The 23,312-nt window shown below is 41.1% G+C and overlaps 2 protein-coding genes across 3 annotated transcripts in view; one reads left to right on the top strand and one right to left on the bottom strand.

Moving 5' to 3' along the window:
* The window catches only part of IP6K1 (inositol hexakisphosphate kinase 1), a 64,560-nt gene that overhangs the window by 10,384 nt on the left and 30,864 nt on the right, over window positions 1-23,312 (top strand). The gene's annotated exons all lie outside the window — the stretch shown is intronic.
* LOC116873881 (protein SET-like) lies at window positions 3,331-5,120 on the bottom strand. Its single transcript, XM_032868082.1, has one exon. The coding sequence runs from the start codon at window positions 5,103-5,105 to the stop codon at window positions 4,236-4,238; it is 870 nt and encodes a 289-aa protein (XP_032723973.1). The 5' UTR covers window positions 5,106-5,120; the 3' UTR covers window positions 3,331-4,235.

Genomic DNA, 23,312 nt, shown 5'->3' with positions numbered 1-23,312 from the left:
TGTGGCTGAGGTCAAAGAGGTTGCTGCCTGTGTTCTCCTCAAGGATTTTGATGGATTCCTGTCTCACATTGAGGTCTTTCATCCATTATGAGTCTATTTTTGTGAACCACTAGTATTTTTACTGTTTTCATGGTTTTCCCTTTTCTAGAACGTCCTATAATTGGAATCATACAATATGTAGCCTTTTTAGATTGACTTCTTTCACTTAGTAATATGCATTTAAGGTTTCTCTGTGTCTGTAGAGCTTGATAGCTCATTTCTTTTGAGCTATATTTCTAATATAGCTTTCTAATATTTCATTGTCTGAATAGACCACAGTTTATTTATCCACTCTCCTTTTGCTTATTTTATTTATTTATTTATTATTTTTGTGAGAGTGCACACGTTTGGGGGGTAGAGGAGGGGGAGAGGGAGAGAGAATTTTAATTTTTTTTAAAGATTTTTCTTTTTTTTTAAGGTTTTATTTATTTATTTGAGAGGCAGAGAGTAAGGAGGAGAGAGAGAACACAAGCTGGAGGAGGGGCAGAGGGAGAGGGGATAACAGGCTCCTTGCTGAGCAGAGAGCCCGATGTGGGGCTCAATCCCAGGATCCTGGGATCATGAACTGAGCCTAAGGCAGACGCTTAACCAACCGAGCCACCCAGGTGCCCCTAAGATTTTTATTTCTTTATCTGAGAGAGAGACAGAGCGTGAGCATGAGCTGCGGGGAGGAGACAGAGGGAGAGGGAGAAGCAGAGTTCCCACTGATCAGGGAGCTTGAAATGGGAGCTCGATCCTGGGACCCCAAGATCATGACCTTAGCCAAAGGCAGATGCTTAACCATCTGAGCCACCCAGGTGCCCCCAGGGAGGGAGAGAATCTTAAGCAGACTCCAAGCCCAGCAGTGGAGCCTGTTATAGGCTCCATCTCATGACCCTGAGATCATGACCTGATGCTTAACTGACTGAACCGTCCAGGCATCCCTCTCCACTCACCTTTTGAAGGACATCTCGGTTACTTCCAACTTTTGGCGATTATAGATAAAGCCTCTATAAACCTCCATGTAGTAATTTTTTTATATATACAAAATCTTGATGCTTGGGGTTCTTTTTTTTTTTTTTAATGAACAGCTCTTTTTAAGAAGTAACATGGCATTTTGTATTTGTCATGAATTTAGACAAATGTTTAGATTCAGAACCAATTATAAAGTAGGCTAGGTAGAGCTTTTTCATTTTTGCTTTAGCTTTCATCTGCTTATTTTCTTTGTGCTTTAGTTTCCTCATCTTTTAAATGTAGACAACTTTTCCTTTTAAGCAGCTTTGTACCCTGGCATGATACCTGGGAAACTGGGCTGTGAGTAGGTACTTACTTTACCTGGGAAAATGTAATCTGTGCTTGGGGAAGGTTTATTGTTGTACTGTGGCCTCTATTGAAATACTATCTCTTGGGGGCTGCTGAAGGTCTACTTCTTGGAGCTGTTTGTAAAACTTCTTTACGGTAAAGGGGCACCTGGGTGGCTCAGTGGGTTAAAGTTTCTGCCTTCGGCTCAGGTCATGATCTCAGGGTCCTGGGATTGAGCCCCGCATCGGGCTCTCTGCTCGACAGGGAGCCTGCTTCCCTTCCTCTCTCTCTCTGCCTGCCTCTCTGCCTACTTGTGATCTCTGTCTGTCAAATAAATTAATAAAATCTTAAACAACAACAACAAAACTTCTTTATGGAGAAGTCCTTATCAAGAATCTGAGGGTGAGTGAGAAGACACCTACAAAGATACAAGAGTTACTTTTAGGTAAAAGCACTTAGGGGTGATAAAAACAAATCCAACTTTCCTTTAAGGATTTTACCTTTTCAAGTATAAGACTGTTGTTGGGTCATAACCACTGAACAAAGCAGGTCAGATTTCTGGTCTTCATGCACACTGAGACTAAGATACAATCCTTCATAGGAAAAAGTTCAGATAATTCATTCTGCAGTTCCTCATTTGACTAATAAGTCATAAAATCCAGGCAGGGGACTTTCTCTCTGCTCGTCTTGGAGCCCTTTGGTAGCCATAGCCTTTGCTTTCCCTGTAGCCTGTCTGATTGCTCATCTACTGAGGACTCTGTGAATAGCTCTGGTACACCAACAGCCTTGTTTTACTGCTGTTCTTTCTTCCCAGATCAGTTATTTTGTGTTTGTGTTTGTGTGTGTGTTTGTGTTCAGTTTTACCTTTAAAAAAAGTTGAAATTTTGTCTAAACCAGTATAGTCAGTGGGGTCATATGGAGGCCTCATATCTGCACTATAACATTGTTTTGGTAGTTGAAGTGATGTGAACAGGTTGTTCCCTTGCCAGGGTAGAGAATGGGAGACAGTGGGAGACCATCTCTTGTGATTTAGCCTGAAGTTAGATTTATAATGCAAGTAAACTGCCATAGGACTTAGATGTTGTGTTTTTCAGTTTTATTTATTTTAATTTTAATTTATTTTTTAAGGGAGGAGAAGGGGAAGAGGGAGAAGGAGAGAGAGAATCTTTTTTTTTTTTTTTTTAAAGATTTTATCCATTTATTTGATAGACAGAGATCACAAGTAGGCAGAGAGGCAGGCAGAGAGAGAGGAGGAAGCAGGCTCCCCGCTGAGCAGAGAGCCCGATGCAGGGCTCGATCCCAGGACCCCGGGATCGTGACCTGAGCTGAAGGCAGAGGCCTTAACCCACTGAGCCACCCAGGTGCCCCAGGAGAGAGAGAATCTTAAGCAGGCTCCACACCCAGTGCAGACCCTGAGATCATGACCTGAGCCGAAATCAAGAGTTGTGTGCTTAACCAACTGAGCCACCTAGGCGCCCCAGTTTTTTTCTCTTACTTATTGATTACGGAAACATTTTCAAATGCTGTTCTCAGAAAGATTTTTCCTGACCGTGGATATATATATATATTTTAAGATTTTATTATTTGACAGAGAGAGACGGTGAGAGAGGGAACACAAGCAGGGGGAGTGGGGAAGGGAGAAGCCGGCTTCCTGCTGAGTAGGGAGCCTGATGTGGGACTCAATCCCAGGACCCTGGGATCATGACCTGAGCTGAAGGTAGACGCTTAACGACTGAGCCACCCAGGTATCCCTGACTATGCATATTGATGCTGGTTTTGGGGGGGGATTTGAAACCCTCCACAATTATATTCCCACACTTGAAAATATTATGAAGGTTTCCAGGATACCATGCTTTCCACAGATGAGATAGCTATAGAATCTTAGACATTTTTTAGAGTGTGGGGAGGATGCCCTCCATCCTCGCTTTCAGTTTTCTGAGGATAGAAACTGTGTTTGTCTTAGTATAATATTTGTTCTGCAGGGTCTCAACATACATACTTGATTATGTATTTTTTTTTTTTTGTACACATTTAGTTTTATTGTAACAAAGCAACTTGTACACTTTTAACGTTTAAAACTGAGCATCATCTTTCCTTTCCAGTGAAACAAAAAGAAAATTTAAAAATAAACAGGAACAAAATTACAATAGAGAATGTCAATTCCAAATAAGATCCTACAAGTTCTGCTGATTCTCCCATCGAGTGGCAGGGCTCAAGTCATCATTAGGAGAGAGTTTTATTTTAAAAGTGTCATCTTAAACTGCAAGGATGTCCGTTAAACATCACAATTAAACATGCCAAAGGAGAAGCCATGTTGTCAAAATGCCCACTTAACCCACCCAAACATCTCAAACCCACCCTTTGCTGACCTTCTATAACCCCATTTTTTTAAGTTTTTTTTTCTTTTTTTTAAACAAGAGAAAGTAGACAGGTACATGTTGGTAAATGCTAACTGTCCATATTCACATAGAGACACAGTGTAATCTCTGAGCCCAATATACAGAGAAAGGAGGAAAAAAGCTAGAATTCTATGCACTACTACACAGGGGCCTACCACCCTCCAGCTTCCAGCAGAGCTAAGGGAGCAGAAGGTTTTTCTTTTTTCCCACAGAGCACGGTGGTGTTGATTCCATAAAGTTTTTGTTTTTGTTGAGACAGGAAGGGACAAAAATGAATTTGGAACAAAAAGGGGTAGAGATTCTTTTCCCACTGTATTCTGCTCAAGGTATTTCCCCCCAAAATAAGCTGAGAACCATGGTATAAAGGGAGAGAAAAAGGAGACTTCAAAAAACAGGGCGAATGAGCACGAGAGGAGAAAAGAAAAAGAAAAAGGAAAAAAAAAAAAAAAGACGGCAACTTGCTCCCAGGGACTGAAGAAAATTAAAAAAGGAAGGTTGGAATCCATCAGTGTTCCATTAGTCATCTTCTCCTTCATCCTCCTCTCCTTCCTCCTCCTCATCATCATCTTCATCTTCTTCACCTTCATCCTCATCTCCTTCTTCATCAATATCTTCCAATCCTTCTTCTTCTTCATCATCATCATCATCCTCTTCTCCTTCCCCTTCTTCGTCATCCATATCGGGAACCAAGTAGTACTGTAATGGATTTGGCCAAATATCATCTTTGATGACCTCTCCTAACTCATCAGCACCTGCATCAGAATGGTCAGTAAACCAGGTGAAGAAGCTCTCTGGTTCCTCATGCTGTCTCTTTCTGCTGGCTTTATTCTGTGTTTGACTTGAACGTTTCGTCAAATCCTTTCCAGATTTCCATTTGATTTCAGTGGACTTTGAAGATGGATCACCACTCTCATTCAGATGAAATTCTTTGGAGAGAACTTTATTTTCGAAGTAAGGGTTTTCATCAAAATAAAAATCTATTCTGTAACCTGATTTAATATCTTCAAATTCTGTCACTTCAACTCTTGTCAAATAATGCAGCGCCTCTTCATCCTCCTCCCCAAGCAGTGCAGACACTTGTGGATGGTTGACAAATGTTGTTACCCAAAAATTGGGGATTTTGGCGATCAATTCCGACCTCTTCTGAAAAAATGGTTGGCGGAGTTTGTTATATTTCTGTTCTACTTTCAAAATCTCCTCACTGGCTTGTTCATTAAGTCTGTCTATTTCATTTTGTACTTCATCAATATGTTCAATTGCTTCTTGCTGTTCTTTTTCTCCCTTATGCAAGTGCTGAGATGTTGACGTCTGCCCTGGCTTGGAGGCAGGAGGCAGTCTCGGTTTCTTCGTTTGAGGCGGGAGCAAAGACTGGCGTTTGGGGGCCATGCTGCGAGGAAACCCCAGGAAACCGGGAGAGAGGCACGTCTGGAAGCTCTGATTGCTCTGATTATGTATTTTTAAAAGTTTTTTCAGATTTTGTATTAATGGTCCCTGATTGATTAGGAGACTTTATAGTTGCTGTTTGGTAACAAACTTGATTTAGTGGAGAGTATTTTGAAACTTATAAAGATTCTGCTCGGGGGCTCCTGGGTGGCTCAGTGGGTTAAGCATCTGCCTTCGGCTTCGGTCATGATCCTGGAGCTCTGGGATTGAGTCCTGCATTCAGCTCCCTGCTCAGCGGGGAGTCTGCCTCTCTGTCTTACTCTCTGTTCTCTCTCTCTCTCTCAAATGAATAAAGAAAATCTTAAAAAAAAGAATATGTAAGATTCTGCTCAGCTGGAGGATGCTGAATGGGTCAGGGCCAAGTAGCACACTAGATACTTCAGGCAAGCACACGATGTGCATAGGCTGTTTTGGTTTTTTATATTCTGCCTGAAAGTTCAAGTGATTTCTTTAGCATAAAACATAGAATGAATGCTAAGTAGTTTCTACTGTGTTTGGGAAGATGTATTATAAAACATGTGGTTGTGTTAGCTATTTCATGAGTGTCTCCAAGGAAAGCTGTCTTTGGCCTCAGGGAGCCAGATATTAAGCTCGAGTAACTTCCCAAAGCAGAGCATATCAGGCAGGGCTGCTTGGACCCTTCAGCATGTGAACTTGGCTGTTTACAATGTTGAATTAGTTTTTATTGGGAGAATTGTGAGTAAAGCAGAGCTGTGTGGATTTTGTAGATAATAAAATTTCTCACTTTCAGTCTGTGCTACTTAGCCTTTTCAACTCGGAACAACTGTTGGTGTCCATTTGGGAGGCAAAAACCACGCAGGAATTTGAACAGGTAATGTTTAAATATTTATTTGCTGAGAGAGAGACAGGGAGAGAGAGTGGGCGCTTACACAGGCAGGGGGAGGGGAAGCAGACTCCGCTGAGTGCGGAGCAGCTTCACGACCCGGTGATACTGACCTGAGCCGAAACCAAGAGTTGGATGTTTAACTAACTGAGCCACCCTGCCACCTCGGAACATGTAAAGTTTAATACAAGAATTGTTAAAACTGTAACGGGATTGGAGTAATGAGAGATTGGCTAGTAAAAAGTAGAGAGAACTCTAAGTTACATAGGAATAGCATATGTAGGAGCAGCCGTTAGCCCTAGGTCTGATACGGAGGCTTGAGGAAGCCCAGGGCCGAGATCCATGTCTTGGGGAAAAGGGGGTGGTCGTGCCTAACTGGATGACAGAGAAAGTCATCGTGGTTCCACACTGGGAGAACATGCTGGGAGTCTATCTTCTAGGATATTGGAGAAAGGCATTTATGGAGAGGAGTCTTACTGGAAACAGTCTGCCACAAAACTGCCTGAGTGAGGTGTCAGAGGAAGCTGCTGGCCACTGTGTACTGCTGACCATGATGCAGTGTGGGAGTTGGCCACCCACCAGAGGCGAGGCACTGAGGGGAGCTCACTGGGTGTCGGGCCTGGTGAGAGGAGCTACTAGACCCAGGGGAAAAAAGAAGCCTTTTATTTTGTCTTTTTTTTTTTTTTAAGATTTCATTTACTTATTTTGAGAAAGAGCTCATGAGTGAGTGGAGGGGCAGAGGCAGAGGGAGAGAGAATTTTAAGCAGATTCCATGCTGAGCACAGAGCCTGACTCTGGGCTCCATCTCACAAATATGAGATCACAACCTAAGCTGAAATCAGTCAGGAGTCTGATGCTTAAGCAGCTGAGCTTCCTAGGTGCCCCAAAGCCTTTTCCTTTTTGTAGAATCTTCTGTTGTCTTCCAACAAAGCTAAATATCAGCTGGCAAAGGAAAAATATTTAATGGGTCCAGCTCCATTTTTGCAGAGCTGGGTTTAGAGCCAAGAGAATACATTGATAACTGGTAAGCTGCTGTTTGTCAGAGTTATACAGATAAGCTGTTAATAATTTTATTTTTAAAGTTTTTAAAAAATATTTATTCATTTGTGAGAGAGATAGAAGACAAGCAGTGGGAAGGGGCAGAGGGTGAGAGAGAGAGAGAAACAGTCTCCCAGCTGAGCAGGAAGCCTGATGCCGGGCTGGATCCCAGGACCAGATCACGACCCAGAGCTACCACCTGTGTTTTGTATTTGTTTTTATATGGGGATTAATTTAAAATGCTCTTCTGTTCTAGCCAGAGACAACTTCTGCTTTGAATTTTTTCATCATAGATTAGTTGGCCAGTTAAAATTTCATATAAATGAAATAATACTGGGGCACCTGGATGGCTCATTCAGTTAAGTGTCCAACTCTTGGTCTCACCTCAGGTCTTGAGCTTAAGGTTGTGAGTTCAAGCCCTCGTGTTGGGGTCTGTGCTGGGTGTGGAGCCTACTTTAAAAAAAAAAAGAGAATATTATATGGAATAAAACTCTTGTATACTAAATAATACTAAAAGGCATCATACTCTCGTGTAAAGCTTCTTTCACACATTTTAATGTTTTGGGAATTTATTCATGCTGTTGTTTGTATCAGTAGTTAATTCCTTTTTATTGCTTTGTAGTATTTCATTGCATGAACATTCCAGTTTAACTGTTATGTTGGTGGACATCTGGGCAGTTTCCAGTGTTTGACTTATGAATAAAGACTTTTTCTCCTTTTTTTAAGATTTTGTTTATTTATTTGACAGAGAGAAGGCTTACAAGCGAAGGGAGGGGGAGGGAGAAGCAGGCTCCCCACTGAGCAGGGAGCCACGTGGGGCTTGATCCCAGGACCTGGAGATCTTGACCTGAGCGGAAGGCTGATGCTTAACTGACTGAGCCACCCAGGCGCCCCTATGAGTAAAGCTTCAGTGAACATTTTGTACAAGTGTTCTTGGGGACATATACATTCATTTCTCTTGGGGAATAGGGAGGTAGAAGGGAATAGAATTGCTGGATCATAGGGTAGATGTATGTCTAATTTTATAAGAAACTTTTAATACCTTTTTCAAAATGGTTGTATCATTTTACTGTTACACTAGTAATGTATGAAGAGTTGTGATTGTTCCATATCCTCAGCAACATGCAGTGTGTTGTCAGTGGTTTTAATTCTAACCATATTCCTGAAAGTATTGTGATACCTCATTGTGCTATTAATTTGCATTTACCTGATTACTAGTCATGTTGAGAACTTTTTCTTGTACTTCGTGGTCATTTGTATAGCTTCCTTTGTGAAGTACTTGTTCAAATCTTTTGCCCATTTAAAAAGAAGTGGAGCTGTTAATGTTTTTATTTTTATTTATTTATTTTTTTAAAGAGATCAGATCAGCTTTATTCAATGATTGATGAATAGGGCAGCTTCTAGCTAACAAACAAAAGGGTGCTCCAAAGAGTCATACCTGTTAATGTTTTTAAAAGTGAGGTTTAATGGGGCACTTGGGTGGCTCAGTTGTTAAGCATCTGTCTTTGGCTCAGGTCATGATCCCAGGGTCCTGGGATTGAGCCCCGCATCATGCTTCCTACTCAGCAGGAAGCCTGCTTCTCCCTCTCCCACTGCTTGTGTTCCCTCTCTGGCTGTCTCTCTCTGTCAAATAAGAAATAAAATCCTTAAAAAGAAGATGAGGTTTAGGAGATGCTTATATAGAATACCAGTCAGGTACATGTTTTGTGAATATTTTCTTTCATTCTGGGGTGGCCTGCCTATTTAATTTTCTTACAGATATATTTTAAAGATAAGTTTTCAGTTTTGTTAAAGTCGATTTATCAGTGTTTTCTTTTATGGTTATCTATTGCCTTTTGTTGTGTCTGAGGAACCCTTGCCTACCTCTCAATGTTGGAGATTTCTCCTGTGTTTTCATCCAGAAGTTGTAGAGTTTTAGTTTTTACATTTGGGTCTCTGATCCACTTGGAATTCATTTCTGTGTATTCTTTAAGATTGGGGTTGAGGTTAATTTTTCTTCCATATCGATAACTTCTTGTTCCCTTACCAGCACCATTTGCTAAAAAGACTTGTGTATTTGTTATCTATTGACTCCAAAACTTAGCGTTTAACAGTAAACACTGCCTCAGTTTCTGAAGATCAGAAACTTAGGCGTGACTTAGCTGGGTGGTCCTGGCTCACAGTCTCTCAGGAAGTTGCAGTTAAGATGTCTTCTGGGACTGCAGTCATCTGAAGGCTTGCCTAGAGCTGGAGGGTCTGTTTCCAAGATGACTTACGTGGCTTTTGGCAGGTGGCCTCAGTTCCTTGATATGTGGGCTCTCTGAGTATCCTCATGACATGCAGTTATCTCCTCCAGAATAAACGGCTCAAGACAAAGTGAAGAGCATGCCTCTTAATGACCCCGTTGCTGACTGTTCCTTTTTTAACATTTTATTTATTTGCTTCAGAGAGAGAGTATGCAAGCATGAGCAGGGGGAGGGGCAGAAGGAGAAGCAGACTCCCCGCTGAGCAGGGAGCCCCGTACGTGGTTCTTGATCCCAGGACCCTGCGATCATGACCAGAACTAAAGGCAGATGCTTAACCGACTGAGCCACCCAGGCATCCCCAGACTGTTACTGCTGCCATATTACATTCTGTTCCTTAGTACTGACTCACTAAGTCCAGCCCATACTCAAGGTGAGGAGAGAAGCAGACTCTGCCATTTGGGGGGAGAACTGTTGAAACACTTGAAGTTTAAAAACTACCACAACTTGCTCTCTCACATTTATTTTTTTATTTTTATTTTTATTTTTTAAAGATTTTATTTATTTATTTGACAGAGATCACAAGTAGGCAGAGAGGCTGGCAGAGAGAAGGAGGTGGACGGAGGCTCCCTGCTGAGCAGAGAGCCCGATGCGGGGCTCGATCCTAGGACCCTGGGATCATGACCTGAGCTGAAGGCAGAGGCTCCAACCCACTGAGCCACCCGGGCGCCCCTCTCCATTTATTTTTTATTTTTTTAAAAAAAGATTTTATTTATCAGAGAGAGAGACTGCAAGAGAGGAAACACAAGCAGGGAGAGTGAAAGAGGGAGAAGCAGGCTTCCCACCTAGCAGGGAGCCCCATGCAGGGCCTGATCCCAGGACTCTGGGATCATGACCTGAGCTGAAGGCAGATGGTTAATGACTGAGCCACCCAGGTGCCCCTACTTTTTTTTTTTCTTTCTGTTTTAAGTAATATCTATACCCAACTCAAACTCACAAACCTGAGATAAGTCACATACTCTTCCAACCATCTAGGCACTCCTGATGCACAAAAGTTTTTTAATTTTGATGAAGTCCGATTTATCTATTTTTTTCTTTTCTGGCCTGTATTTTTGTTGTCATAGCTAAGAAATCATTGTCAGGGTGCCTGGGTGGCTCAGTCAGTTAAGGGTCTGCCTTCATCTCAGGCCATGATCCCAGGGTTCTGGGATCAAGCCCCTCGTCAGAAACCCCTGCTCAGAAGGGAGTCTGCTTCTTTCTCTCTCTCTCCGTGTGTGCTTTCTCTCTTTCTCTAGCTCTCACTCCCTCTCAAATAAATAAAATCGTTATTTAAAAATAAAAATACAGGGGTGCCTGGGTGGCTCAGCCATTGGGCGTCTGCCTTCAGCTCAGGTCGTGATCCCAGGGTCCTGGGATGGAGCCCCACATCGGACTCCCTGCTCAGCTGGAAGCCTGCTTCTCTCTCTCACACTCCCCTTGCTTGTGCTCCCTCTCTCACGCGCTCTCTCTCTGTGTCAAATAAATAAATAAAATCTTTAAAAAAAATAAAAATCCATCATTGTCATATCCAAGGTCACTAAGTACCCTGCTGTGTTTTCTTCTAAGAGTTTTATAATTTAAGTTTTATAAGTTTAGGTGTTTGATCCATTTTGAGTTAATTTTCGTATATGATGTGAAGTAATGCTCCAACTTTACTCTTGCATGTGGCTGTTCAGTTTCCCCCGCACCACCTGTTGAAAAAATTGTCCTTTCCCCATTGAATAGTCTTGGCACCCTGGTTGAATATCATTTGACCGCATGTTCATTTTTAGATTTCTGCTGCAATTGCCATTGGTTTTTTGTTAGGGATTACATTCAGCGTGTAGATCTCTTGGGGTAGTATTGTCATCGTAATGATATTAAGTCTTCCAATTGATCAACGTACGATGTTTTTTCATTTATTTGGGTCTTTAATTTCTTTAGAAGTCTTCTGTAGTTTTCAGAATACAAGTTTTTCAACTCCTTAGTTAAATTGATTCTTCACCATTTTCTTTTCTTTCTTTTTTTTTTTTTTTTTTAAAGATTTTATTTATTAGAAAGAGTGAGCAAGAGAGCGAGCACAGGGGCACCTGCGTGGCTCAGTGGATTAAGCCTCTGCCTTCGGCTCGCTCAGGTCATGATCTCAGGGTCCTGGGGTCCAGGCCCGCATCAGGCTCTCTGCTTGGCGGGGAGCCTGCTTCCCCTTCTCTCTCTGCCTGCCTCTCTGCCTGCTTATGATCTCTCTCTGTCAAATAAATAAATAAAATATTTTTTTTTTTTTAAAAAGGGAAAACGAGCACAAGCAGGGGGAGGGGCAAAGGGAGAGGATGAAGCAGACTCCCTGCTGAGCGGGGAGCCTGACTCAGGCCTGGAGTTGGGGCTTGATCCCAGAATCCTGGGATCCTGACCTGAACTGAAGGTAGCAGCTTAACTGGCTGAGCCACCCAGGCGCCCTCATTCTTTTTGATACTATTGTAAATGGATTATTTTCTTAATTTCCTTTTCAGATTGTTGGCTGCTAGCCTATAGAAATGCAGCCGATTTTCGTGTGGCAATTTTGTATCCCGCAAATTTCCTGAATGTTTTTTATTACCTCTAACAGTGGTTTTGTGTTTATTTGGGTAATTTTGGGGGTTTCTACATATAAGATGGTGTCTTCTGTAGACCGTTAACTTCTTAATTCGAAGCCTTTTATTTATTTATTTATTTATTTATTTTTCATTTTCTGTGTCAGGAACTTCCCTTGTAATTTCTTTGACGTAGTAGTTGTTTAAGGGTATATTATTTAATTTCCACAGATTTGTGAATTTTTCAGTTTTCTTTTTATTGCCTTACAGGATATAGAATTCTTAGTTGGCAGTATTTTCTTTCAGGACTTTAAATATGTCATCCCACTGCCTTCTGGAGGATTCTGGAGAGAAACCAGCTGTTAATCTTAGTGAGAATCTCTAGTACAGTAGGAGTTGCTTCTCTCTTGCTGCTTTAAATATTCTCTTTGTCTTTGGGGTTCAATGGTTTAATCGTGTGTTTTTGTTTTATAATGTGTCTGGGTTAATCCTCAAAGAAGGGCTCATTAGGCTTCTTTCACATGTATATTCATGGCTTTTCTCAGGTTTGAAAAGTTTTTGGCTGCTATTTTTTCAAATTTTTTTTCTGCCCTTGATTTTGTCTCTTCTCTTTCTGTAATGCATATATTGTTATATTTAGTCATGTCCCACAGGTCCTTCAGACTCTACTGTTGGGGTGCATGGGTGGCTCAGTTGGTTAGGCGTCTGCCTTCAGCTCAGGTTGTGATCCCAGGGTTCTGGGATGCATTTCCGAGTTGGGCTCCATACTCAGCAGGGAGTGTGTTTCTCCCTTTCCCTCTGCTCCTCCCCCTGCTTGTGCTCTCTCTCTCAAATAAAATAAATAAAATAAAAACAAAGAAAAGACTCTTTACTTTTCATTAGTTTTTATTTTTGATTTTTTTGCCTCCCAGGTTGAATAATTTCAATTGTTTTATCTTCAAGTTCACTAATACTTCTTCTTTTTGCCCAAATCTGTAGTTGAACCCCATTAGTGAGTTTTTCATATCAGTTATTATATTTTTCTGTTTTGAGATATTGAATTTGTTTTGTCCTTTTTTAAATTTCTCTCTTTATTGGTATTTTCATTTTGTTCATGCATCATCTTCCTGAATCTCTTTGACCATGGTTTCCTTTAGTCCACTGAATGTATTTAAGACAGTTTATTTAATGTCTTTGATCAATAATAATTCCAGTGTTTTTGCTTCCTCAGGAATTTTTTTTTTATCCTTTTCTTTTTCTTGGGAGTGGTCATTAATTTTCTGTTTCTTTGTTTTGTAATTTTTAAATTAAAACTGGACACTTGAGTATTATGTTGTAATTTTACAAATCTGATTCTCCCACTTCACAGTGATTGCTAGTTTTTGCTCCTTGAGTGTTAGAGACTTCTATTTGTGGCTTTTTCAAACTAATACTGGAAATGTGTGTCTATTTCTGTTCCATGATCTCTGCAGTTAGACAGTGACCTGATAAAGATTTCCTTAAATGATAAGCTCCCAAAAGGGGAAGAAAGTAAAAACAAGGCTTAAATGTCCCTAGAAGCTGCTTCAGCCTGTGAGTATTGAAAGCAACGGTTACCGGCCTCTGCCTGCTCCTCAGTGATCAAAAGCAGCCATCATCAGTCGGAATACATATTTGGAGGACAAGGTCTTTATTGCCCATCCTAGCCTCCAGCAAGCCTCACCAGAAATGAGGGCAGCCCTCCCACTGCTTCTTGCCCTAGGGTTGGAGGTTGGGTAGTTGATATACAAAAGGCTGAAGTTTACCAGAATTCACCAGCCTCTTCATCAAGTTCTACCTTGGAAGTGGCATGTTTTCCAGCTACACTCCAGGGTTCCAGAAGTTACTTTAGACAGTTCCTCCAAATTCAGTAGTTGTTTTAGTGGAAGGGTGGATTCCTGAAGCTTCCTGCTCTGCCTTTTTCATGAAGTTACTCCAGTGAATTTTTAAATTTTTGTTCTCCTTCTTTCGGCCTGGGGGTGGGCGAGGGGGCAGAAGGACAGGGAGAGAGAGAATTCGAAGCAGGCTCCAAACCTAGCACAGAGCCTGACATGGGGCATGATCTCACAATCTTGAAATCATGACCTGAGCTGGAATCAAGAATTGGACGTGTAACTGATTGAGTAACCCAGGTGCCCCTAATTTTTGTTTTCTAATTGTTGCTGCTAGCATATAAAAATATAATTGAATTTTGTATACTGGCTTTTTGTATCCTGTCTTTGCTAAATTCACATATTAGTTTTATAGAAGTTGTTTTGTAGATTCCTGAGTATTTTCTTTGTAAACAATCAGGTTATCTATGGATTGAGAAAGTCTTATTTCTTCCTTTCTGTTCTTTATGCTTTTTATTTCTTTTTTCTTACTGCACTGGCTCATAAGTGTTGAGTAGAAATAGTGAGAATGGACAACTTTTTCTTATTTTGATTATATGAAGGAAATGTTCAAAATTTCACATTGATTATGATGTCAGCTTAGGTTTTTCAAGTTTTTCATAAGTGTCCTTTATGGGTGAGGAAATTTCCTTCTACTTTTAGTTTGTGATTTTTTTTTTAAAAGATTTTATTTATTTATTTGACAGACAGAGATCACAAGTAGGCAGAGAGGCAGGCAGAGAGAGAGGAGGAAGCAGGCTCCCTGCTAAGCAGAGAGCCCAATGCAGGGCTTGATCCCAGGACCCTGAGATCATGACCCAAGCCAAAGGTAGAGGCTTTAGTCCACTGAGCCACCCAGGTGTCCCTAATTTGTGAGTTTTTAATCATAAATGGGTGTTGAATTTTGTTGAGCTTTTTTCTTTATATATTGAGATATGATCTATGGTTTTAATCCTCATACTCCTATAAATAAGATGAATTACATTGATTCTTCAGATATTTGATCAACCTTGCATTCCCCACTTTGTCATGATACATTACTCTTTTTATACATCACTGGATTTGTTTTAATAAAAATTTTTTGAAGGATTTTTGTGTCTGTTCATGAAGGATATTGGTTTATAATCTTTTTTCTTTTGTATGTATGTATGTTTTGGGTAATTTTGTTATCAAGGATAATGGACTTCTTAAAATAATTGGAACGTGGTTTTTTTGCTCCCTGTTTTCTGGAAGAATTTGTGCAAGATTTGTGCTATTTCTTCCTTGAATGTTTGATAGAATTGACTAGTGAAACTATGTGTCTGGAGTTTTCCTTGTGGAAAGAGTTTTGATAGATTGCATTTTCTGGCTAGATACAAGACCATTCAGATTTTATATTTTATCTTGTGTTAAGTTTTGTTAAGTTGTATTTTTCGAGGAGTTTGTCCATTTCGTTTGACTTGTTTAATTTATTGACATACAGTTGCTCATAATATTACCTTATTATTCTTTTAATACCCTATGGGGTCTTTAGTGATACCACTTTTTTCATCCCTGATAGTAGTATTTAATATGTTCTCTTTTTAGTGATCAGTTTCTCTAGAGGATTTATGAAATTTATTGATTTTTTTTAAAGACCTACTTTTGACATTCTTAACCCCCCCCATTTTATTGAGACTGATTATATCTTTATTATTTACTTTCTTCTGCTTACTTTGGTCTTTTTCTAGCTTTTTTTTTTTTTTTTAAGATATTTTTTTATTTGTCAGAGAGAGAGAGTGAGTAGAGTGCCCAAGGAGTGGGAGCGGCAGGCAGAGGCAGAAGGAGAAGCAGGCTCCCTGCTCAGGAGGGAGCCTGATGTGGGACTCTATCCAGGACCTTGGGATCATGACCTGAGCTGAAGGCAGATGCTTAGCTGACTGAGCCACCCAGGTGTTGTCCTGGTCTTTTTCTAGCTCCTTAAGGAGAACCTTAAGTCATTACTTTTATATTTCTAATACCTTAAAAGCTTAAAAATTCTAGCATTGGTTTAGCTTCATCAGTATAGCATATACTTTTATTTTCTCATATAACACCTTACCCAAAAAGTATCTAGGACACATCCAGTTAAGAAATGGGCAAAAGACTTGAATAGACATTTTTCCAAAGAAAACATCCGATGGCTAACCGACACATGAAAAGATCCTCAACGTCAGTCATCATCAGGAAAATACAAATCAAAGCCACAATGAGATACCGCTTCACACCATTTTAGAATGGCTAAAATGAAAAACACAGGAAACAACAGAAGTTGGTAAGGATACAGAGAAAGGGGAACACTTTTACACTGTTGGTGGGAATGCAAACTGGTGTAGCCACTCTGGAAAACAGTATGGAGGTTTCTCAGAAAGTTAAAAATAGAACTACCCTATGACCCAGCAGTTGCACTACTAGGTATTTACCCAAAGGGTAAAAAAATACAGATTCAAAGGGACACATGCACTCCAATGGCATGTATCTACAATTCTAAGCCGTGAAAAAGAATGAAATCTTGCCATTGACACTGATGTGGATGGAGCTACAGTGTATTATGCTGAGTGAAGTAAGTCAGTCAGAGAAAGACAAATACCGTTTGATTTCACTTGTATGTGAAATTTAAGAAACAAAACAAATGAACATATGGGAAAGAAAAAAAGAGAGGGAAGCAAACCATAAGAGACTCTAACAATAGAGAACAAATTGAGGGTTGATGGAGGGAAGTGGGTGGGGGATGGTTATTTAAGGAGGGCACTTGTTATAATGAGCACGGGGCGTTATATGTAAGTAATGAATCATTAAATTCTATTCCTAAAACCAATATTACGTATATGTTACTTAACTATATTACCTAACTAGAATTTGAGTAAAAATTCAGAAAGAAAAAAAAAGTACCTAGGACAGATAGTCGAAAATCTAAGTTCTTGACAGAGAAAATAGTTGAATTGGTGTATTGAAGGATTAACAACTTGTTAATCATGAGATTGATGTTTGCTTCCAGGTTGAGTTCCACTCTTTCTTTTTCACATGTTCCTGACTCCCAGAATCCTGAGAGTTCTACATGTTCCGGCTCAGTTCCTTATGTCACTTGAAGGTCAGGGAAGGAAGCTGAGAGAGCAGAGAGATTTTGGGACCCACTCTTATGGAATGATATTTCTTTGGAGACATCTCTGCACTTACCTAAGTTGGGACATTGTTGATGGGTTTATGTAGATGAAAGTTGATCCCTCTCTATTTGGAACTGTGTGCTGTCTGTGGAGTTGTTCGAAGTATTTTCTGATGTTTAAAGCTGTTTTTTAGAGCATGTGCACATATTAGGCAGTGGGAGAATCTTTTTATTTTGGGTGGGGCCAGAGGGAGAGAATGTTAAGCAGGCTCCACATCTGGTACAGAGCACCACATGGGGCTCGATCTCACAATCCTGAGATCATGACCTGAGCCGAAATCAAGAGTTGGATGCCCAGCTGACTGAACCACCCAGGTGCCTCTAAATGTAGTCATTCTGGTGTTTCACTGGAGGGTAGAAGACAGATGGAATGTAATCTGCTTGAAGCTTTGAAACTCTCTTGCATTTTGTGAGGCATTAAACAGGTCATTTACCTCTTTTTATAGGCTTTCCCCACACTCACTTTTCACATTGCTCATCTGCTTGTAGGTACCTGATAATAAAGTCATAACCCAATAGATGTTCAGATATGTCATTGTATCACCCCCAGTGGGATGTAGTTTTAAATGGAGGGAGGATCTCTCAGTTTTGTGCCCTTGAATCTGCTCATATTGTTTTCTGAATGTGTGACTCTATGAGGAATTATGGTGTTTGGCCTTAAGGTGGGGGAGGTCTCGCAGGAGGCAGGAATATAGGATACCAAGAACCTAGTCCTTGGGGGAGACATCTGAGTTGGCCACAGCCCATATGCGGGATGTACATAGCAGCAGATTATCCCAAAAGAGCAAAACTCAGTGGAGCTTTATTCTGTGGTGGACCCTTCATCATTTCCCCCAGCTACAGCTGGAAATACTCCAATGTCCATGTCTGAATAATCTGTTCTTTGATCATATTTTCAGATAATCTGTAGAGTAGTATAGCATCAAATTTTTGTTTTTTAAATATTTTATTTATTTATTTGAGAGAGAGACAGTGGGAGAGAGCATGAGCGAGGAGAATGTCAGAGGGAGAAGCAGACTCCCCATAGAGCTGGGAGCCCGATGCGGGACTCGATCCCCAGACTCCGGGGTCATGACCTGAGCCGAAGGCAGTCGTCCAACCAACTGAGCCACCCAGGCGTCCCTAGCATCAAAATGTTTAAGTGTGTGATTTCACTACCAAAGAACATGCCTCTGGGTTGTAGCCATATCTTGATTTTTAGGTATATGCTGTCTCTTGGTGCATCTTTTAAAATAGTTCGGAATTCTGTGATTTAGAACCCCTTTGGAGTTCTAACAGATTTGTGGTATCAGTGAGATACTACAAGAAAGACAGGAGCTATTTCATGGTTGCATAATTCCTTACTCTGGAGATGTTTCTTGTTTGAAGCTGGTAATCATTTTTAATGGGGGTGGGTTCTAAATGAGGCCCCCAAGTAATCTAAAAAGCTCAGTGCTGTCACCAGAGCTTTGGGTTCCCCTCTCCTAGGTGTAAGAGGTTTTATTTCCACATTTTACCTCTTTCATCGCAGGACACCTGTGAATATCCCTAGTGCAGGGTAGCAGATTTGTAGCTGGAATGACCTCTAGTTATAAACCCAGTTATAGCTACTTGAAATGCTGGTGGGTGATAAGAAGTATTGTTCTTTTGTTTCTGTTCTGCAACAGAGCAGATTTTATTCAAAAGATGTTGTGAGGGAAAGCCCCAAGTGGAGGTGTCTACATCCATTTTCCAGTCACCTCACTTCACCTCTGCCTCAGTCCTGTCCTCTTGCCCCCTCTGTGCTCAGCTTCACCAGTGGAGCTATAGTAGGATGGAGGTGGAGAGAAGAGACGAGAGTTACTGGTCACATCTAAAATCGAGGTTGTAGGGGTGCCTGGGTGGCTCAGTGGGTTATTCTCTGCCTTCGGCCCAGGTCATGATCTCAAGGTCCTGGGATCGGGCTCTCTGCTCAGCAGGGAGCCTGCTTCCCCCCGCCCCACCCTCTGCCTGCCTCTCTGCCTACTTGTGATCCCTCTCTCTGTCAAATAAAATATATATTTTTTTTAAGATTGTATTTATTTGATAGAGACATAGTGAGAGAGAGAACACAAGCAGGGGGAGTTGGAGAAGGAGAAGCAGGCCTCCCACAGAGCAGGGAGCCGGATGCGGGGCTCGATCCCAGGACCCTGGGATCACGACCTGAGCCAAAGGCAGATGCTTAACGACTGAACCACCCAGGTGCCCCTCAAATAAATAAAATCTTAAAAAAAAAAAAAAAAAAATCAAGGTTGTGAGAACAGGCCTGGTACTGTCCCTCTGCATCTTTTTTTCGGTTGTGCAGAAGCTTCTCTTCAGCTTTGGGTCTCAGTGAGCTCAGTAGCATGAGATAAGTCCAGGAAGTTCCTCATTCCATATTTTAGCAGTTTAGTCTCATTTTAAGTGTTCTGTGGTTTTTGGTTTTGTTTTTTAGAACACTTTTTTAAAAAAGATTATTTATTTATTTTTTTGACAGAGAGACATCACAAGTAGGCAGAGAGGCAGGCAGGCAGAGAGAGAGGAAGCAGGCTCCCCGAGGAGCAGAGAGCCCGACGTGGGGCTCTATCCCAGGACCCTGGAATCATGACTGGAGCCAAAGGCAGAGGCTTTAACCCACTGAGCCACCCAGGCACCCCTAGAACACTTTATCTTATCCTTTTACATGTGTACTTTCTAGGCTTGACCGTGTTTAGATTCACTTGTAATGTGTGAGGCAGAAACTTACCTGGCTTAGATATGGGTCTCCTGAAGAATTTAGTCCCAGCAGAGGGATTCCTGCAGCTTCTTGTTAAAGAATAATCCCACACAAACTGGGAGTAGGCCGTGTTTCAGGTGAGAAGGATGAGGCACCTTTCTTCTTTCTTTTGGTGTTTTCTCATTTTGATTTCCCCTGTACCACTTTGGACCTATGTTCTTAAAATTCTGTCCTCAACCACCCCACCCCCCTCCACTCTTAGAAAGCACAGTTGAGACACTTACAAAAGGATCCCCCCACTCCCCGCTAAGATTTTATTTACTTATTTGAAAGAGTACAAGCAAGGGGTAGCAGGAGAGGGAGATGAAGGTTCCCTGCTGAGCAGGGATCATGACCAGTGCGGAAGGCAGATGCTTGACCAACTGAGCCATCCAGACATCCCAACACTTTTAAAGGGATCTTTACTGAAAATATGTATCTATATATCTGAGTAAGTGTTGGGTTTCTGGTCTTTAGAAATCTAGTAAAAAACAGGAAAGGGGATCACTGGATTCTGTCTTCTCTCTTTGTTCTAAATTAATTCTCTTCTGCCTGTTTCTTGATGGGCTGGCACATTTCAGGCCTCCTGCCAAGTTTCCTTTTCTCCTTGCTCCCTGTTTGCTGTCCGCCTGGTGTCCTCAGGACTGTGCCACTGTGTCCCTTGTTCCTGGGACAGGACCCAAAAGTCTAAACAATCCTTCATCTCTTCTCTGAGGACAAACAACAAAATCGATACTTTAAACCTTTTTTTTCTTTCTTATTTCAAATGTCCCAGATTGCTCTAGACTTCTGCACGGATTTCTGGTTTCTGGATTGATACGCCTGTCCCTGGTTAGATCGGTAGGGCAGGCTCAGATTGGCAGCCCTGTGTACCTCGAGAACAGTCCTTATATTTCCTTCCTCCTCAAAGGCGAGTTTTGTGAGCAAGTGCTCGAAACAGTCCCCAGGATTGAGGGAAGGGGGATTGTTGTCTTTCCATCACAAATACCTCATCTGTATCAGCACCTATGGGCGTATGTAAAAGCAAGAATGGACTTGAATTTAGGAAATCCTCAGGTTCCCTTGGTTCTGTGCTTTAGAGAACAAAAGTGCTTTTGTGTTAGTTTTCCGCTTCAGTTTTTTCCTCCATGAATTTGAGGGTATTTTGTTATCTTTTCCTGTCACAGTCCGTATCAATTTATTATTTCTAAAATTCGTTAGAAATAAGTGTTCACAAAGTCCAGTGCTCTGTAACCCAAGCTTTGTGTGGTGGTCTTCTCTGTTGGAGTGACTTATCAGCCCATTGTGTTCTTTTCAATTAAGAATGATTTTGCTCTTTTGTCCCTTGGATCGTGTCAGAGTAAAGAGTAAACCAGAGATACGGTATTGCCAACATTTTACTTAGCATTCCTGACTTAACAAGTTTAATTTTTTTTAAAAACCTGAATTTCATATGATTTTTTTTAAGGGCACGATACTTTGTCATTATGCTTTTAGTGCTTAAGTGGATCTGTTTTAAATTTTTTTTTAAAGATTTTATTTATTTATTTGACAGAGAAATCACAAGTAGGCAGAGAGAGAGGGAAGCAGACTCTCTGCTGAGCAGAGAGCCCGATGCGGGGCTCTATCCCAGAACCCTGAGATCATGACCTGAGCTGAAGGCAGAGGCTTAACCCACTGAGCAACCCAGGTGCCCCAATTTTTTTTTTAATTTTAATTTTTTTAAATAAACTCCATGCCCAATGTGGGGCTTGAACCGACGACCCTGAGACTGAGTGTTGCATGCTCTACTGACTGCGTCAGCCAGGTGCCCCCAATTTCAGAAGAGGTGATAGAAATACTGGATTAATAAACCAGTTTTAAGGAAATTTGCAAATATGCCTGTGCAGTGTGATGGCACCAGGTATGCTTCTCTTTACAAAAAGATTCATATCAAACCCAAGTGCTTAATCTGAGGCTATAAAAACATGTTGTCCATAGAATTTGAAATTCTAACGAGGCTTCTTAGAGTGCATGTCTGCTGATCTGCATTTCAGATGTGTCTGCCTGCCCGACTCTTGAACTTGGGGAGCAGGTATTGCTCTTGCTGTGGAGACAGTGCCTTACTGCTTCTTAAAATAGTCCTGACCTTGTCCACCATCATATCTGATTGCAATTTCTCTTTCTTTGCCAAGGCCTTTATTCATTGCCACTTTCTAGGCTTGCGGTGTTGTTGAATTAAAACAAACAGAAAAGCTGTTTATATTGTGCCTCTTAATTTTAGGTCCTTCAGTAAAGCTTTATTATTTGATAAAATTTTTAAAGGTTTATAGGTAATTTATGGTTTGTGTTGCTGTTGTGAATGGGATGTATTTAAACAGTTTTCACTTTCTAATTGTTTTTTGTTGGTATAGGAGAATACTATTGGTTTTTTTTTCCTTATAATTAAGCTCTAACTTACAGTAAAGGTCACAGTCCAAGGACACAGCTCACTGGATATTTATAGTATTCGCCTATGTCGCCTCCATTGTTGCACCCCTTCTTAATTAGGATTTTCCCCGAGTAACCACTGTTGTGGTCTCCATAATCATTTTGAATTTTATGGGAGTAGAATCACACCACATAGTCTCTTTAGTGTCTAGATTTTTTCTTGCTATAGCCTGCCTGTGAGATTCATCTGTATTTTGTGTGGCAGTAGTTGGTACTTTTTCATTTCAGTGTGGGAGTCCATAATATGAATGTACCACAGTTACCCATTTAAATTGTTTTTAAAAAATTTTATTTATTTATTAGGGAGAGAGAGAAAGTGCGCTCACAAGCACGAGCAGGGGGCAGGGGGCAGCGTGGGCAGAGGGAGAGGGAGAAGCAGGTTCCCTGCTGAGCAGGGAGCCCAATGTGGGGCTGGATGCCAGGACCCTGGGATCATGACCTGAACTGAAGACAGCCGCTTAACGACTTGAGCCACCTTGAGCCACCCAGGTGTCCCCAGTTTTCTTTTTTAAAGCAAAGCCCTTAGTGAGATGAAATAACTGTCAGATTTTATTATAGTTTGTAAATTAATAAATGGGGGATACTTAATTCTGTAAAAAAATTACAATGGAGGGGTGCCTGGATGATTCAGTTGATAAAACATCTGCCTTCAGCTCAGGTCACGGTCCCAGGCTCCCAGGATTGAGCTCCCCATCCGGCTCCCTGGTCAGCGGGCAGTCTCCTTCTCCCTCTGCCCCTCCCCTGACTCATGCATGCACGTTCTCTCTCTCTCACTCTCAAATAAAATCTTTAAAAGAAATAAAAAAGGAAAAGAGTTATTGTAATATACACATTTCAGCAGTATCAAAAAATTTATATGTTCAAGGAGTTAGTGTCTGTAATCAGAAAGTCAGCCTAATTATTGTAATTAATATCTTTGCAGTGTACATTTATTTTCATTTGTTTCTGTCTGCTGGTGAAAAAGTTCATTCTCAGCAAGTTCTTTTTAAGAATATCCTTCTTCTCATTTTATGCAGTAAATGTGGAACCAAAGTGTCCCTGTGGCTGGTGGTGTGTAGTCTCCTAGGCAGAGCAGTGGAGCCCCTTGACTTCTAGGAGAGCAGTCCATTCATAAAGAGACAGAATTTTAACCATTTTAATAGAAACTTCAGTGATCCAGAGTAACTAATTCAAACTACATTATTTCTCTGAACATCAGTCATCAAAATATATGGAGCGAATTGCAATTACTTCAGCCCCCCTTAGTCCAGCATC

This window comes from Lontra canadensis, unplaced genomic scaffold (assembly GCF_010015895.1).
Source record: "Lontra canadensis isolate GAN:19392208 unplaced genomic scaffold, GSC_riverotter_1.0 scaffold35, whole genome shotgun sequence".
NCBI classification, from domain to species: Eukaryota; Metazoa; Chordata; class Mammalia; order Carnivora; family Mustelidae; genus Lontra; species Lontra canadensis.
Note: the sequence above shows the minus strand (reverse complement) of the source record. Positions and strands in the feature narration are given on the sequence as shown.